The sequence below is a fragment of the Physeter macrocephalus genome, chromosome 3 (assembly GCF_002837175.3).
Source record: "Physeter macrocephalus isolate SW-GA chromosome 3, ASM283717v5, whole genome shotgun sequence".
NCBI classification, from domain to species: domain Eukaryota; kingdom Metazoa; phylum Chordata; class Mammalia; order Artiodactyla; family Physeteridae; genus Physeter; species Physeter macrocephalus.
Window position 1 is genome coordinate 30133284 of NC_041216.1, and position 16877 is coordinate 30150160.

Sequence of the window (16877 nt, forward strand, 5' to 3'; positions counted from 1 at the left end):
GTCCGGAGCCTGTGCTCCGCAGCGGGAGAGGCCACAGCAGTGAGAGGCCCGCGTACTGCAAAAAAAAAAAAAAAAAAAAAAAATTCTGTAAAAAAAAAAAAACGCGCGTGTATGGGGGGGAGAGACCGACTTTCGCTGACACCTCTTCAGGTGGCATTAATGACGCCACGAAGTGTGCACATGCACGGTGGACAGCTTTGCTTTTCCATGAAGATGAAGTTGCTCTGGGAAAAAAAAAATGCATCCTGTTGCACCGAGAGGGGTCCAGTCCTGGTCAGGGCTGGTCTCCCAGGGAGACGTGGGTGTGAGAAGGTGGGGTACGGTGCTGGTCGGGGCTGGACTCGAGGAATCCCCGAGCCCCGGCCCCCTGGGAACTGCTGAGTCAGAGGCAGCCCGAGAAGGGAAACGTGTGGCCCCTTCTCACAGCAGCTGGGCCGGGGCTCAGGCACCTCCGACCTTCCCCAGCTCCCCGTAGGCTGGGGCCACCGAAACCAGTTCACCTCAAGGAATTTCCAGCAAAAATGTGTGACCCTGGAGAGGCGGGGCAGGGGCTGTGTGGCCCAGAGCCCTCAACTCAAGCTGGAGTGGAGACACAGCCCCACACCCCACTGACTTTGGGTGGCTCCGGGACGCGCCGAGGTCTCTGAGGGCTGCCCGGGGAGGGGATGCAGTCCCACATCCTGCAGCGCACCACGGCAGAGAAGGTTCCAGCCCAGAGGTCCGGCGCCGCAGGGGAGAAGCGGGCCAGCTGCTGCCAGGGCCCCAGGCCCTCACACCGCCCTGTCGGGCAGGAACTGCCACCCCGGGGCAGGCGCTCAGAGGCCCAAGCTACCAAGGGTCCCGGCTGGGACTCGAGCCGCAGCCCAGACAGCTGGAGGCCTTTTCCCACAGGCGAGCGCAGCCCTTCTGCCCCAGGCTGGTGGGAGATGGAGGCCCCGGGGGGCAGCAGCTGTTCCTTGGACGGCTCTGCTCGACCCTCTGACCTTGTCCTCCATGAATCCCGGCGAGAGCTACAGCCTGCCGTGGGCTCCTGGCCCTGTTCCCATGCACCCGAGCCAGGGCGGCCCCCACGCTCAGCCTTGGTCCACCGTCCACTCCCCACCCCATCCTTGTCCTGCCAGGCCAGGCTTCCTCCAGGAGGCCACTGTCCTCCCCGACTCCAGGTCAGGATGCCCCTTATCCTGCCCCCCCATCACCTGGCAGGTGGCAGAGCACAGACAGCCCTTCAGTTATGTGGACCCCACGGGCAGCCTCACTGGTCGGGCAGGATTTTGAGGCCTCTGGTTTCCCTGTCCCCTGGGCCCACCCCTGCCCAGGGCCCCAAAACCACCTCCCGTAAACTAGGGTCCTTGTGACCCTCCCAGAAGGGACACCCCATCCACAGAGAGGGGCCCCCACCCACCTGCAAGGGCCCTGGTCCAGAGTGTGGACGCCTGGCCTGCGTGCAGAGAAGGACAACTGGGGCACACGCCCCTCCTCCACGGCCATCTGGATGCCAGCTGTGGGGGAGGGCATGCGGCCCTATTCAGTTTAGTGGGGAAAGACCCAGAGAACTCCACGCTGCCACCCACCCCAAAACGATCCATCTTGATTGTCCTCATTCACATGCTGGTTATTCCGGTGGGTCTGTCCCCGGTTATTTCAGTAAAAGAAGGCGGATTGAAATCTAAGGGGCAGATAAACCTACACCATCTCAGGAGAGACCCCAGAGGCCTGCCTGGGCCCCTTCCCATACCCCGTGGCCTTGTCTCGAGGGGACAGCAGAACGTCCCAGCATCCAGAAGTCCCCCTACCTGGGCAGAGGGGTCAGGCGGCCATCACACAAGGACACAGGAGGCAGGAGGCCCTGCCGTGACATGGCGCTGTCCCCGGGCGGCGGCCCAGCTGAATTCCAGCAGGACACCCGGCGCCCAGCCTCCTGGGCCCTTGGAGCTGCGGGGCCTCTGTGACCCCAGCCTACCCCGGGAACGGGAGGCCCTCGCCCGGTGGGGCCGGGGCAGGAGTCCCACCTGGAATGGTGGCCAGGAGCGTGTCACCCTCAGGGAGCAAAGGGCAGTGGCCATCTTCACCTGCCCCTCCCGCCCGCGCCCAGCCACGTGGCCACGGAAGCCTGCGCAGCCTCTGTCCTCGCTGGCCCTGCAAGGGGTTGGGTGGGGTTAGGACAGGACCCTCGGCCAGGGGGGCACCTGGGCCTCCTGCGGAGAGACTGGGCCTGTGGGGCCTGGGAGGAGGGCATGGCTGAGGCCTCCGTCACCCTGCGGGGGCTCCGTGCTCCCCCTCTGCCCGCTCGGGGGAAGCCCAGCACTGATGGTGAGAGACAAATTTAGCCTCCCCACCCTGGGGCAGGGTGCGCTTGTGAAATATGAAAACAGCTGGAGGTGCCCGATTAAGCCGCCCTCTCTCCCTCCTGGGCTGGGGCCCGTGGGGAGGCGGGGGACGCAGAGCCTGGGAGCGGCCCCAGGAATCCCCCAGCCCCGCTGCCTCTTACCCGGCCGCCAGCCTCGGTCCCGGTCCCACAGCCAGCCCAGGGGCGGGGATGGACTCCCTCCGGCACCTGGGCCAGGCCCGGAGCACCGTGGGGTTGCCCGGCAGTTTCTGTTTGAATCTGACGGTTGGCCTAGCACCCACGTGAGGCAGGGAGCTGGGTGGCGGCCCTCTGACCACGTGGGTCTCACGTACTTCTGGAAGGAAATGGCTGACCAAATCCCCCAGGGCTGCCAGCCTCCAGGGTCACCCAGACCTTTGCCGGGAGAGGCTCTCGGCCGAGCTAAGGGTTGGGGACCCAGTGGCACATGCCCCCACCCCCCCACGCCCCACCCCTGCCACAACCAGCTTCCTGGTGGAGGAACTCATTCGGCCAAACCAAACAAAGAAACGCTGGAGCACGGCTGAGCCCCACCACGTCCCAGCAGGGCAGTGCACCGCGCAGCTCATTTCACTGACCGACGTGGAAACACGCACAGAGAGGTTAGGTCACCCACCCAAGGGCACACAGCTGGTCAGAGCAGGGAGTCCAACCCGCCAGCTAGCTCTAACGTCCTTGTTCTTGACCTTGCCCTCTACCTGGCCTCTCTAGGAGGTGAGCAAAGGAGGCCCAACCCCTCTCCAGCCTGCATTCTCACCCACACACTGCTGGGAAGTCCCTGGTCCACCCCTCCTTCTTTACCCACACACCGAGGCCCTACCCACATCCGGGCCTCCCCGCCCCCCCCCCCCCCCGGCCTCTGCTGACCTGCCCATGGCTTTCCTCCCATCCCGGCCTCCACCACCAACATGTGCAGGTCAGACCTGGACACAGGGTTCCTGTCCCTTGGTTTTCTGCTCTGCAGCTCCGCCCTGCCTGCCACACTCCCGGCCAACCCCCCTCTCCCCCTCCATCCACAGAGCCCACCTCTGCCGCTCTGCTCTGTGGCTGTGTGACCCCTGGACCGGTGTCTTGCCCATTCTGAGCCTGTTTCCCGTGATGTGTGGAGAAAGCCAGAGCACTCAGCAGGGCGCGGATACAGGCACAGACTAGGAGCTCGAGATACGGGAGTGAGCAGCAGTTGACCAGTGGTTACTGAGAATCAGGGTAGCCGCCGAGGAAGAAGAATAAACCTGCCCTGGTCCCAGGGGCAGCAGAGGGCAGAGGCCAGGTCTGTCCCTGGTTCAGTTGCAGGGACCTCCCCATCAGTGGTCTCTCTAAGACCGAGGCACCTACAGAAGAATGAGTGGGACCCAGCACGCCACGGCAGCAGAAACCCAGGGGTAAGAGACAACCCACCCGCTAGAGGCAAAGTAATGGATTCCTACTGGGGCCGGTAGCTGGCACAGTGCCCCTGAGCTTGGTGATGCCGCGATCCCACCTGCACCACAATGTGGGGAGGCTTCCACGGCAGCACCCAGCCACCTGTTGCGGGGGGGCCTGGCTGGAGAAGTGGGAGCAGAAGTGAGGGCGTCGGTGAGGAAGGTCCAGACCAGCATGGGGCACAGGAAGGGGACCCAGGAGGCGGGCAGCTGCAGGTAGCTGGGAGCCTCATGAGGCTGGAGAGGAAGAGACGCTTGACGGCAGAGCAGGTGTCTGAGCTTTCAGCCATGGCGCGTTCCAAGTGAGAGCCAAGGGTGGCCAGGATTGGACAGAGGAGCGGCTGGGCACATCCTGGACCCCTCCGGCTCACTGCCCACCTCCAAGCCCGCCTCCACAGGGATCTGGAATCCGGCACTCCCACCCACAGGGCCACCCTGGTCCCAGATCCCCTCGGCCCCCCACCCCCGCCCCCGTAAGGGCAGCAGCCTCTCAGCCAGGCTCCCCGCTTCTGCCTCAGCGGATGGCCCAACAGTGGCCAGATGTAGGTGAGGTCATACGCCCCACCCCTGTACCCCCCCACCAAGTGGAAGAAGTCAACTACACGACGACAGACTGTAGCTATGACATAAGGTGTCACAGTTCTGAGAACCGGCCTCAGGGAACTCCCTGGCGGTCCAGTGGTTAAGACTCCGTGATTCCACTGCAGGGGGCACAGGTTCGATCCCTGTTTGGGGAGCTAAGATCCCGCATGCCGTGCAGTGCGGCCAAGACAAAAACACAAACAAACAGAACTGGCCTCAAAGAAATGGGAACGAACTGACCCTGGAACTAAAGACTAACTGTACTTAAAACAATCAGGATGACGCTGGTCAGACCACCGCATGACCCATTTCAAGGTGACCGTCAGAGCTGAATGCCGCTTCTGCATGGAGCCCCTCCCTCCGTCTACAAAAGCTCTCGCCCCCTGGTTGTCAGTTGGGGGCGGTGGGTGGGAGTCAGCTCTTGGGGGATTCGGAGGACACGGAGCCCTTGCTCCGAAATAAAGCAACCTTTCCTTTCCATCAGTCTGGCCTCTCTTTGGCTTTTGAGCGGCGAGCAGCCAGACCCCACTTTCGGTAACACTCTCACCCACCCGGCTGCCAGGCACCCCTGCTGTTTCCGTCTGTCTCCTCCAAGGCTCCCCTCCTCCCCTCTTGAGGGTCCCACCTCTACACGCCAGTGTGCCATGCTCTGTCCTCCAGAATCTTCTCTTCCCAGGACAAGCGTTTGTGCTCCTTCAACCACGCCCTGCACGGTCACTCCCAAGCCATCGGCCCCGCCTGGCCACCCTCCTCCGGCCGGACTCCTCCACATTCCCTGAAGGGAACTCACTCAGCTGGGTCCCAACCCTGTGTAGACTCCTTGCCTCCTACCCTGGGGTCCTCACTATGGGCCCGGGACACACCAATTTCCTGAACTCCCTACCCATCCCCACTCAGCTCCCCGCCCCCGCCCCAGCCATCAGGGCTGTGATTTTTTTTCGAGAGCTCCATCTGACTCATGAATTCCGTTCCTCTCTGGGTCTGAAGTCAGCTGACCTCTGACGTGACTTCATCCAAGTTGCCACGGCATTGGTCCATCCATCGCTCACTCACTCCAGGAACATCTGTCCCAGTGAGCCACCTCTGTGCCGCCTGCCTCCCTGTCTCCCACGTGCCCCCATCCCATCCCCTGGGCCCGGGGCTCTCTCCGCGAACGACGCCCAGCACCTGCCGCGTGCTCACACAGTGCCAACCCCAGCCTGGTGTCCTCTGTGTTCCTTGTCTTCAAAGTAACCCCGAGACAGAGGCACTGATGCGCCCCACGCTCCAGATGTTCTTACAGAAGCGCAGTAGGGACCGCTTGCCCAAGGCCACTCAGCTCAGAAGCGCCGAGGCTGCATTTGAGCCCAACTCCGGTTAGGCTCCACCTAACCCCGCCCTCCGGGGGCCTCTCTTGGGAGGCAGAAGAGAGAACCAGCCTTTCCCCCCACAGTGTGACGAGCACCCTGAGGGGTGTGGACAGGCCCAGGGTCAGCCCAAGGGTAAATGAAGGTCCACGTGAGTTGTCATTTCCGGTTTCACAAGCCGACGGAGAAGGGGCACCGATGCGGCAGAGCCCAGCCAAGGACAGGCCCTGACGGCCCTTCAGGTCAGGGGGAGGCAGGAATAGCCAGGTGGGCTGGAGAGGGGACAGGATGCCCAGAGGCCTTGGCCACAGGAAGGGCGCTGGACCTGCAGCTGTGGGCCTCGGGGAGCGAAGAGGGGGGTTCGGCTCCCAGAGGGTGGGATTTGGGTGAGGAAGGTCACCCGGGGGGCACATCGTGGGCCTGGCGAACCCAGAGGCTGGCGGTCAGCGAGGCAGGCCTCGGCTGGGTCCAGGTGAGGCGGTGGGGGGCATGGGCCGCAGGGATGCAAGAGGGGGCAGGAAGGGAGGAGGACCCCCCTTCCAAGCAGATCCACGTCAGGTTAATGCACTTTTGAGCTCAGCCCTCAACCAGCTGCAGACTCAGGCGCCTTCAGCCACCCACCAGCTGTGTGCACGTTCAGACCTCTGTCTTCTCATCCGTAGCACAGGGAAGTCACACCCACCATGCAGGGCTGACCTACACAGAAGCATCTAGCTGGATTCCCGGGCTGTCTTGGGGTGCAAACGCGGCTCCTGTCTGAGCTCTGGGGCCGTTTGGAAATCTATCGGCTGTCTGTCAGTCAAACCCTCATCCCCCTTCCCACGCAAGCTCCAGAGGCTGCTTCCTGAGCCAGCCACCGGCGCCCACCCCCCTGCCAGCACCATCAACGCACACGTGCAGGCACGCACACGTATACACACCTGCACACGCACACACTCTGCCTTCATCACGGTGAATCCCCCACCCCAGCCCCTCCGCTCAAGTATGTGGCCCCGGGGGCTCCCCGGGCGTCCAGCCGCGTAGGTGGAACTGCGGTGGCCGGCGGCCGCACGGGGAGCCGTCTCCTGCTGCCCAGGTCTCGGGGATGCCTGGGAGGCAGCCGGCTGCGGGCCAGGGTGGCCAGGGCCGGCTCCGGGGCCCCCGGTGGGTGAGGGAGCCGGGGAAAGCCGTTCTGGGCTGGCCCCGCGGGGCTGAGGAATGGTGGCCCCCAGCTGGGACAAGCCTGGCCATGCGGCCAGGGCAGGGCCTCTTTGGCAGGAAGTGGAGAGAGTTCCGGTGGGTCCAAGGGGCGGCGGCACCTGACTTCTGTTCCACCCCCACCCCCACGCCATTCAAATTGCCCCGCACCCGCCTGGACGCAGATGGCAGTGCCACACAGCAGTCAGTGGCTTCTCCAGCTTGCCCGAGTCCCATCAGGGGAGCCACAGGCATGGCCTCCCCGCACTGGCCCGTCTGCCACCGCTGCCCCCAGGACACCCTGTTTCCAAGCGCCGGGCGGGAGCCAGTAGGGAGGGGCCTCTGCACCCCTGGGTGGCCCCAGGGAGCCCCAACTGGCGCCTGAAAGAGAAGGGCCAGCCCGAGCCAAGCCTACCTTGGCGGAGCCTGGGCCCTGGAGGGTCTGTGAGGAGGGAGACAGCCGGGAGGCCCTCGGCTCCTGGCTGGCTAGGCAGGCGGTGGCAGCGGCGTCCCGGTCGCCTAGGCGATGACTTTGGAGCCCTGGAAGCAGTGTGGCCGGCCTGGAGCCTCGGGGCAGACGGGGCGGAGCGTGGCCAGGAGCCCTGGGGCCAGCGGCCGGCCTGTGTCCCCTGCTCTGGATGGATGCCACGCCCTCTGCACAGTGACCCAGAGGCAGCCCCGCCCGCCCGGAGGGGAGTAGAGCTGGAGGCGTGGGAGCCCGGAGGGGAGCCGCTGACTCCACTTGTGCCTGTGCGCTTTTCTTCTCCTCCTCTTTGTCGAAATGCAGAAACACACTCAGAGGTAGAGAGACTGGTGCAATGAATCCACTGATATGTCCCCTGGCCCCGACATGAGTCCGTCCTCCAGCCAAAGCCAATTCTACAAATTATATCATTTCACCCGTGGTACGTCAGTAGCTGCTTCAAACAGACAAGGATCCGTCTATGTCGATATCAGGTCCAACCATGAAATTGCTGATATTCAGCTCTTTTGCTCCTACCAACACACACACACACGCACACGCACACAGAGTAAATTCAGATAATTCAACATAATACACAGCCACAATACCACATTCTGAATTTCCAGGACCAATTTTTAACTGCTGGTCAGAAGGACCTTGAGGAGGACCCAGATTCGGGAGACGAATCCATGACGTACACACTGTCCCTTCCCTCCCCCATGGTAGGCAGCAGGACGGAAAGCTCAGCCCAGCTCTGGGTGGACACGGTAAGGGGGACTTTGCAGGTGGGATTAAGGACCTGGAGATGGCAGCCCCTAGGTTATCTGGGTGGGCCCAGTGTCACCAGCAAGGGTCCTCACAGAGGCAGGCAGGACATTGGGGAGGAGAGAAGGTGCTGGGCTCTGGCTTTGCAGAAGGAGAACGGGGCCGCGAGCCAAGGAACGCGGGTGCCTCTAGAAGCCAGAAAAGGCAAGAAACAGATTCTCCCCTGGAGCCTCCGGAAGGAACCAGCCCTGCCAGCACCCGGACTTCAGTCCAGTGAGACTGATCTCAGCCATTTGGCCTCCAGAACAGTAGGAAAACAAGTCCGTGGTGTTGTAAGCCACTGAGTTTGTGGCAATTTGTTACAGCAGCCGTAGGAAACTGATACAGTCTCACATAACACAAATTTGGGAAGCATGATTTGCAGTGATCTCCCCATTTCCCGGGGCCCCTGGAACGGGCATTAGTGCCGCATTAAGTCCGAGGAGAGACCCCTGGGGTGTGAGACGCTTTGCAGAATAGCAGCCCTGGGCTGGGTAGAAAGGCGGTGACTGAAGACACGGCCAGCACGGGAGCCAAAGCCCTCGCCCTTCCGGGACGTCACACACATACGTGCAGGCGTGAGGCGTTACGACCACACAGCGAGGGTGAGTACTGGGGGGAGGCAGGTGTTTCCTTCTCTGGCAAAAGAGGCAGAGAAGCCAGAGGCATGCCAAGGCTCCCCGTGCCCCCAGCCCGGGCTCTGCCAGGCCCCCCTAAGCCAGCTGATGGCCACAGTGGGCAGGCCTTCGTTGAAGCCAAGCCCCCACTGTCCATTCTCAAGCTGAGATGGATGCATCTCACCATCCTGAGCTCCTGTGGGGTGACCTCCTGGCCCACCCTCCCCCTCCCCCTCCCCCATGGAGACAGGAAAGTCCTGCGTTCCGGGAGGCTGAGGCCCCACCCTCCAGACTGGGACGGGTGACAAACCCTGCTCTTCCTCAGCAGAAGCAAGGATGTCCGAGACCAAAGATGGGTGGGCGACCCTTGAGTGATGGTCACAGCTGGACCTCTGGCCATCGGTTCTGGGTGCGGCATATGTTCAACAAGGAGTTCAACCAGTATTTCGGACCCCTTCTCCCAACATGAGGCACGATTAGAAAGCTCCTCCTCGCCGAGGCCGGAACCCAGTGTCAGCGCAGGTGGGAGCATCGGTGCAAGGTCTCTGCTCCTCACCATGGAGAGGAGAAGAGAGGGCAGGAGGCTTGCAGCTATGAGCTTGTTTCACTTCCCTACTGCAGCCAGAACAGACGACCACACGGCATCTGTTTATTCTCGCACAGTTCTGTGGCTCAGGAGTCGGAGTCCAAAAAGAGAGAGTCTTATGAGACTGAAGTCAAGGTGCTGGCAGGGTGGTCCCTTCTGGAGACTCCAGGACAACATCTATGTCCTTGCTTCTTCAGCTTCTAGAAGCCGCCTGCATTCCTCGGCTCCGGGCCCCTCCCCCCATCTCGCAGGGCCTCTCTCCACCCTCTGCCTCCCTCGCGTCTTCTCTCTGGCTCCAGCCCTCCGGCCTCCCTCTTAGAGGGGCTTCCTGATGACACTGGGCCACCCAGATTCCCCGGGGCCGTCAGCCCCCATCTCCAGCCCTGGGTTTAATCCCGTCCCTTTTCCTGTGAAGTCAGTCACAGGTTCTGGCGATCAGGATGTGGTTGCCTTTGGGGGGCCGTTCTTCTGCCTTCCATAAATGTCCTTCATTCCAAGACACATCTTGGGGGCCCGCCGTGCGGGGTTAGCTAAAACTGCTCTGCGCCTTTAAGCGGAAACCCCTGCTCCCTGCGGGGTGGCGGCTGTGTGGTTGTGGGGGGCAGCAGAGGGGCGTTGGAGGCCGCCCCACACCCCTCCCACCTCCCTCCAGCTCTTAACCTTTCCCAGCAGCCCCTCCCCGTACAAGGATAAGTTCCCAAAAATGCGTCTGAAAGTCGACAGTAGCCGGATCTCCGTGAATCCTCACTGCCCCACCTGACATGTGACTCCCTGCGCATGGAGCACTGGAAATGGCACTTTACAAACACGAACCATTTAGCCATCACGTCAACCCAGGAGAAAAACTGCCATCTCCGTTTTACAGATGAGGACACTGATGCACAGAGAGGCTGAGGAACCTATCCAACGTCACACAGCACAGCTGGGCCTAAAAACCATCAGGAAATAGACATCTGACTAAACTACCCATTTCAGAGGCGTCCCGCGCAACGCACTTCCTGTGTTTCCTGGGATGCGCTTGTTTTTCAGGACTGAACCACCATCGCAGACTCAGGAGACTCCAGGAGCAGTCTGACCAAACTTCTGACCCACCTGCTGTGTGTCCCACAACCTTCTCCCCGCCACCTGTGTTAGTTTCCAAATGCTGGCAGGACGGGCTTGGAGAAGCTGCTGCCCCAAAGCTGCCCAGAGGCCCTGCCATCTCAGCTCCGGGCACAGCCCATCCTTCTCCCAGGGGTCAAGACACCGCCTGTAGCCGTGAACAAAGGACGCTCTGGGCCGCCGCTTGCTCCCAGGGGCCCTGGGCAGGGGGAGGCTTGGGCTCCAGCAAGCCCCCTGCGTATTTGCACAGCCAGCACCCTGCTTCCCCCTTTCGCTGCCTGGCCTCTGAGGAGCAGGCAACTTGGTTTTAAGCTGATATCACTGAGGGTCAAGGCTGTGGGCTCTTAGCCCCCAGAACAGAGCCTGGTAGACCGCGGGCGCTCAGGAATGAATGACAAGTGATGGAAGGATGGATGGACGGATGGATGAAGAGTTAAGGCCCCTGTAGAATACTGCTGCCATCCGCTCCACAACCCTTTTCTGAACTTCGAAATCCAAACGGCTCAGAAAACCCAAAGCCTTTCCTTAGGTCTGGGGCCGACGCCACTGGGCGGACGGACACAAGGCTCTTCATGGTCTCTGTTGCCGTTCAGGGTAAACATTCCTGCGTGTCGTTGCAGAAACATGGGTGAGCTCGGTTGTGGAGCGCTTCTATCAGATCCCTTTGTAGTGGTATAAAACCAACAATTCAGATACTATGTTACTTTTCTAAACTGGAAAAAAATTAATCTGAATTCTGAAACATCAGGGGCTCAGGGTTAATTTGGACCATAAGGTAGGGCGGCCACATCAATTCTTTATAAGGCCCAGGGCCCGGCTACACCCCGAGACGCCCAGATAAGAGTCCCTCTCTGGGACCACTGAGTGCTGAGCTGGCCACATCCTCTCCTTATGGGGAAGGTATTTTCCACTCATCGACCCAAGCCAACTTTTGACAGGTCACATGGCAGATCTGGGCTGGCGGATTCCAAAGTCGGCCATGCTCGCCGTGACTTCTGTCACTTTTTACCTCTGTGGATTTTTTGGTCGACGAAATGCCGTTGAGTAGCACAAATTTCAAAAGGCCCCGGCAGGGCCAATCCGGTCTCCCCCACTCCGTCCGTCCCAGACCCGGCTCCCGTCCCTGGAGGCACAGTTGCCATCACTTGTAGGGAGAACGGATTCGTCAGGAGGAGAGAAACGGAATGGAAAGAGGTTCAATGACAGCAGAGGAAAGAAAGAGGAAGTCGGCAACCTGAGGTTCTGTTGGCCACTCAAAATGACCCCTGGCCAGAGAGTCCCCAAAACTCTGAAAAGACAGCCTGCCAGGATCACAGGCGCTACCCACACTCTGCTCACATGGGGTCTTTCTCACACTTTCTTTAACCTGCATGTTCCACCGTCAAGAGTAGACTCTTCCTATTATTCTCATCCTTTCAAACATCACATGGACCAGATGACGATTAGGCAGTGTTCTTGGAATTACACTGACCTCAATCTTCCAATTGTCTCTTTGGCTATTCTTATCAGAATTCATTATTTTCACACTAGTCCAGTTAGCGTCCTGTTTACCAATACCTCGTTTTTAATTTGCAGCTTCATTCTAAAGGCTCGGGGAGACGTTCACAGCCCGTGTTCTCCTCCTTCATTACTGCCAAGTAATTAGGCAAGGAGCATCCCTGATGAGAAACTAAGAAGCCAGGAGCAAGTTGCAGCTTGCCTGACTCCGAAAGAAAAAAAAAGAAGATGGAGTCTCTCCTAATTACGGGGGTTTTGTTGGTTGTCATTGAGTGGGAGAAGCAGAGGAGGTGAGAGTAAAAGGAGAGGGGCCTTTAATTACAGGGCCTTGCAAACCACCGCGCAGTAAATACCTAGGGGTTCCTCCTGTGATCTGCATACTAATGACTAGAGGCCCTCCTTCTGTCTTGTGGGGAATTGCGCTAAATTTGCATTGCGCATAATGCAAATGACCGAGGACCATAATGCAAATGACTTAGGACCCTAAGTGCGGGGCAGCCTGGTGCAGAGAGGGTGATTTGATTTGTTTATTTGTGTCCTGCTTGGGAAGCACAGGCTTCTAAAACGGCGAGCACAGCTTTCCCTCCTGTAGTCCCAGAGGCTCTGCAGAGACCCCTCTCCGTGGCCGACAGACACTCTTCAAGCCATCCGCCCCTACATCAACACACTGGGCCCCGGGCTGCCCTCCTGGTCCCCAGGCTGGCCTGTCCCTCACACATGCGGAAGCGGCCTCCGTCTGGCAAATGGGCACTGCCCAGGTGAGCCCGGAGGCCGGGAGGCTGCCAAAGAGACACCCTAGGGTTTTTCTCACGCGTCTCAGCCCTGACGGAGAAAACAGCCCAGGAAGCCACGTCTAAAATCGCTGGAAATCAGGCAGGAGGGGTGAGAGGGATCTTCTCTGCCCACTCCGAAGCACCTATGGCAACCCAGGCATCCCTGCCCCCAGGAGAAGCCACCTGCCCAATTAGCCAGAGGCTTCCCCAGATGCCCGCCCCACAGGGCCTGGCACCTCGGAGCAGCAGGTGAGCAATTAGAGCCCCCGCCCCCTCCCCACAGGCACCCAGGGCCTCAGGGAGTGACCCGCCGGCTGGCGCTGGGGGGGGACACACCACGGACAGGTCCCTCCCACGTGCAGCCACCCCGAGCAGGACCACAAAGGAGGGACCCCCGGGCACCCAGCCCAGCCCCGCGCCCAGGCTGATGAGAGGCAGGATGGGTGATGCCCAGGTGCTCTGTGCCTGCCTGTTGGGGACGGAGGGGCTGGACCAGCCTTCCCTGGGCACCTTGTGTCTGCCCTCCGGGGCTATCAGGTGTGTTCCCACGGGCCACTCTGGGGAGCCCCGGATCGGGCTCCGACAGCGAGGAGGCAGGTGTGTGCCCCACCCCCCTGGGTGAAGAGCCTGCGGACTTGACCGAGGCGTGGAGGAGCCAGGCCTGCTCTGGACCGCTATCTGGACTACCAGCCCGGGGCCCTGCCCGCCGCGCCCTCTGTCCTCGGTGCGCCGGGGATGGGCGGCCAGACCCACCCCTGCATCCGATTTAGTCACTTGATCCGAGCTTTTCAGCTTCACATCTGCAAGTGCGGTGAACGCCCAGATGCATGTCTATCAGAGGGGGCACGTACGAATGTCTGCTGTCATGGCTATAACTCGTCCTCGGACCCCAAACACGGACGGGAGAACAGAAGAGGCGGGCGGGGCCGAAGCGCGGTTCTCCCTCCGGGGGCCCCGCCCCTCCAGCTCCCAGGTCCGTTCCGGGGCTCACTCTTTGCGGGACCTGATTCCAAGTCCAAGGTCCACAGGGTGTCCCAGCCACCGACCCTCTGGTGCCGCCCGAAACGTCCACTCCACGGCCCTGAGACCTGCCCTCGGGGCCCCTGCCTCCTCTCTCCGCGCCTAGCAGAGCCCTCCCTGCTGCTTGACCTCTCTCCTGGGTCCGGTTCCCTCCGAGGCGCCTCCCCAATCCCCTCCCCCCACTCCCCCACCTCCCGCAGGCTGAACGTCCCGCCCGCCCACCTCTAAGCACCTCTCAGGCACCGAGGGCCCAAAGCCGCTGTGTGTGTGTGTGTCTGTTCTCCCTCCCTACTCTGGGGGCTGTGGTGACCCACGCAGTCCCCGGGGAGAGGGGGTGCTGGGGTTTGAAGCCTGCTTTCCAGGGTGCAGGGGCCGTACATGTGTGAGGAGGGGTGGGATGGGGAAGAGCCCGTAAGCTCGGGGAGCGGCCCCTGCACCCTTGGCTGTGCTTGGAACAGACTGGGGTGTCCCTTGTGCCTCTCTGAGCAAAGAGGGATGTGGCTTAGAACGTTTCCTCACCTTTTGTGTCCTGGCCCCTGGGCAGCCAGAAGGTTTAGGACTGCTTCTCAGAAGAATACTTCAGGGAGTTCCCTGGTGGCCTAGTGGGTGGCCCGGGTTCCACCCCCGGCCAGAGAACTGAGATCCCACAAGCCACGCGGCGCAGGCCAAAAAAAAAAAAAAAAAATTACAAAGGAAACCAATTATATTGAATTACGGTTATTCTAGTGGGTTAAATGGCAACCCCCCCCTCAAAAGATATGTCTACCCAGGGCCTTAGAAATTAGGGCCTTTGCAGATGTATAAGATAAAGATCTCAAGATGGGATCACCCTGGATTAGCGTGGGCCCTAAATCCAATGACAAGTGTCCTTATAAGAGGCAGAAAAGGGGAGACACAGACACAGAGAGAAGGCCATGTGAACATGGAGGCAGGGATTGGGGTGATGCGTCTACAGGCCCAGGAAGCTGGCGGTGAGACACAGACGGATTCCCCCTCAGCGCCTCCGGAGGGAACTAGCCCTGCCCACACCTGGCTTTGGGGCTTCTGGACTCCAGACCCTGAGAGAATGGTATTTTTTTGGTTTTAAGCCCCCTAGTTCGTGGTCATCTGCTATGGCAGCCCCAGGAAACTAACACAGTTATGATGATATTTAAAAGCAAATTTGGGGGACTTCCCTGGCGGTCCAGTGGTTAGGACTCCGCGCTTTCACGGCCGAGGGCGCAAGATCAATCCTTGGTCGGGGAACTAAGATCCCACAAGCCGTGTGGCTCAGCCAAAATAAAAATAAAAATAAAATAAAAGCACATTGTGAAATAGTGATGATGGGGCTCCAGGTGGCACGTCTGGCGACTCGTTTCAACTCAGGGACAGGCACACACGAAATTCTGAGATGTCCGTAGCAGCTGCCACGCACGCTGAAAATAGCAGTGATTCCGTTGGGAAGAAGCTTTGCTCTCTTTGGGTCTCTGATTTGGGGGAGCATCTCCAGGAAAAGAAAGCACTTTTGAGGAGCCAATGTCTGGTCTGCAAAGGAATACCCCAGCCAGAGAGCGGACACGAAGGGTGGGGCAGATGCAAAGTTTATGCCCACTGGTGCGGACTCTCAGAGCCGGCTTCGGTGAAAGCTGTCTTTAACTCGAACCCCGATGAGAGCAGAGGGAGATTTTCTGGTACAGAATCAATTTTCCTCTGCGTTACACACAGAGAAACGATTGTCCAGGCATCCCGTGTAACCGACTTAAGAAGGCAAATTAAAAAAAGAAAAGACATTGTATGTTCTGGCTACACACAAATGGATGCTGCTAGTTCCAGATGTGTTTTCCATGTTCTAGAAATCTGGGCAGGACGTGGAATCACCTGACAGCAATTTGCAGGGGTAAATTGTCACCCAGAGCTCTGGGGACACAATCCCCATCGTAGTTAGGCTTTTACCATCCAGACAGAAGCACGGTCAGGGTGACAAGGGACGACTCCTCGCAGTTTCTTTTTTCCTTTTTGCTGTGTGAAGCTAAATCATCAGAAAATGACTAGTTTTAAAACATTGACTCAGCACTCCTACAGAAACGCCCAAATTGGAAAATAAAGATGTGCCCTTCCCTTTTATGGGGGCTGGATGGAAGAAACGCACAATTGAAGAACGTTTCTGGGTTTTTTTGTTTTGGGCTTTTTTTTTTTTTTTTTTTTTTTTTTGCAGACCCAAAGTTCAACCTGTGTGCGATATCTTTTATACAAGTCCCTGGAGGATACGTTCCCCTTGAATTGGGTGACCGGAAACTGTCTCCCGGTTAGATGAACATGCAGCTTCCTTTCAGCCACCAACGAAATGATTTCCCTTTTGGGTGTCAGAATCTGGGGGTGAATGCCGTCCTTGGCTACAGGCAGGACCTCCGCCAGGTCCTGTCCCCCAATTCTCAGTCTCTCCTTTTCCTCGCCATCTTGGCTGTGCCGTTTGCATCCCACTTGTGGATGTGGGTAGGGCATACCCTATAAATAACTACTAAAGGAGGCATCCTTGCTGCAGTACCCCCGACAGAGGCCATCAGCCAAACCACAGGCAGATTCCTGCCTCACTGCCAGCCATTCCGTTCCCCCCCACCCGCTCCCAGGGGAGACCTGTTGGCTACTAGGGAACTATGCCCTCCACCTCGCCGAGGACTTCTGGTTCTCCAGTCTCTGGGGCAGCACCGACAGCCAGCACTATGGGGCCCACCTGCGGCTGCCAGGTATCATTCTAAGCGCTTTAGATACGGCATCTTGGTTACCGTTCACCCAATCCTCTGGGGCAGGGGCTATTACTGCCCTTTTTTACAAATGGGTAAACTGAGGCTTGGAGTGGTTAGGTCCCTGACTTGTAAGTGGCGAAGAGGGGATGTGAACCCTAACGTTCTGACCTCCACACCTACACGATTAACCGCTGCACCATACCGGCCCTTCCATGGGGCTGCCCTGCGGAATTTGGCGACAGCTACCCTGTTCTCCAGAACCTTCACCGGGACTTTGAGACAGGGCTGAGCTTCCTGTGGCCACTCCTCTGGTAGCCTCCTGCTGACACCCTGGCAGCTTCTGGTACCCGCCCAACTTTTTATCTTATTTTTAAAATCACATGCATAATCCATACATTCCTAC

The 16877-nt window shown here is 59.6% G+C and overlaps 1 protein-coding gene across 1 annotated transcript in view; it reads right to left on the reverse strand.

Annotated features, from left to right (window-relative positions):
* The window catches only part of TP73 (tumor protein p73), a 55498-nt gene extending 53435 nt beyond the window's left edge, over positions 1-2063 (reverse strand). Inside the window, exon 1 of the mRNA XM_028487944.2 lies at positions 2010-2063. Within this exon, the coding sequence (XP_028343745.1) occupies positions 2010-2063 (54 nt within the window). The remainder of the gene's footprint in view (positions 1-2009) is intronic.
* Between the last annotated feature and the right edge of the window lie 14814 nt (positions 2064-16877).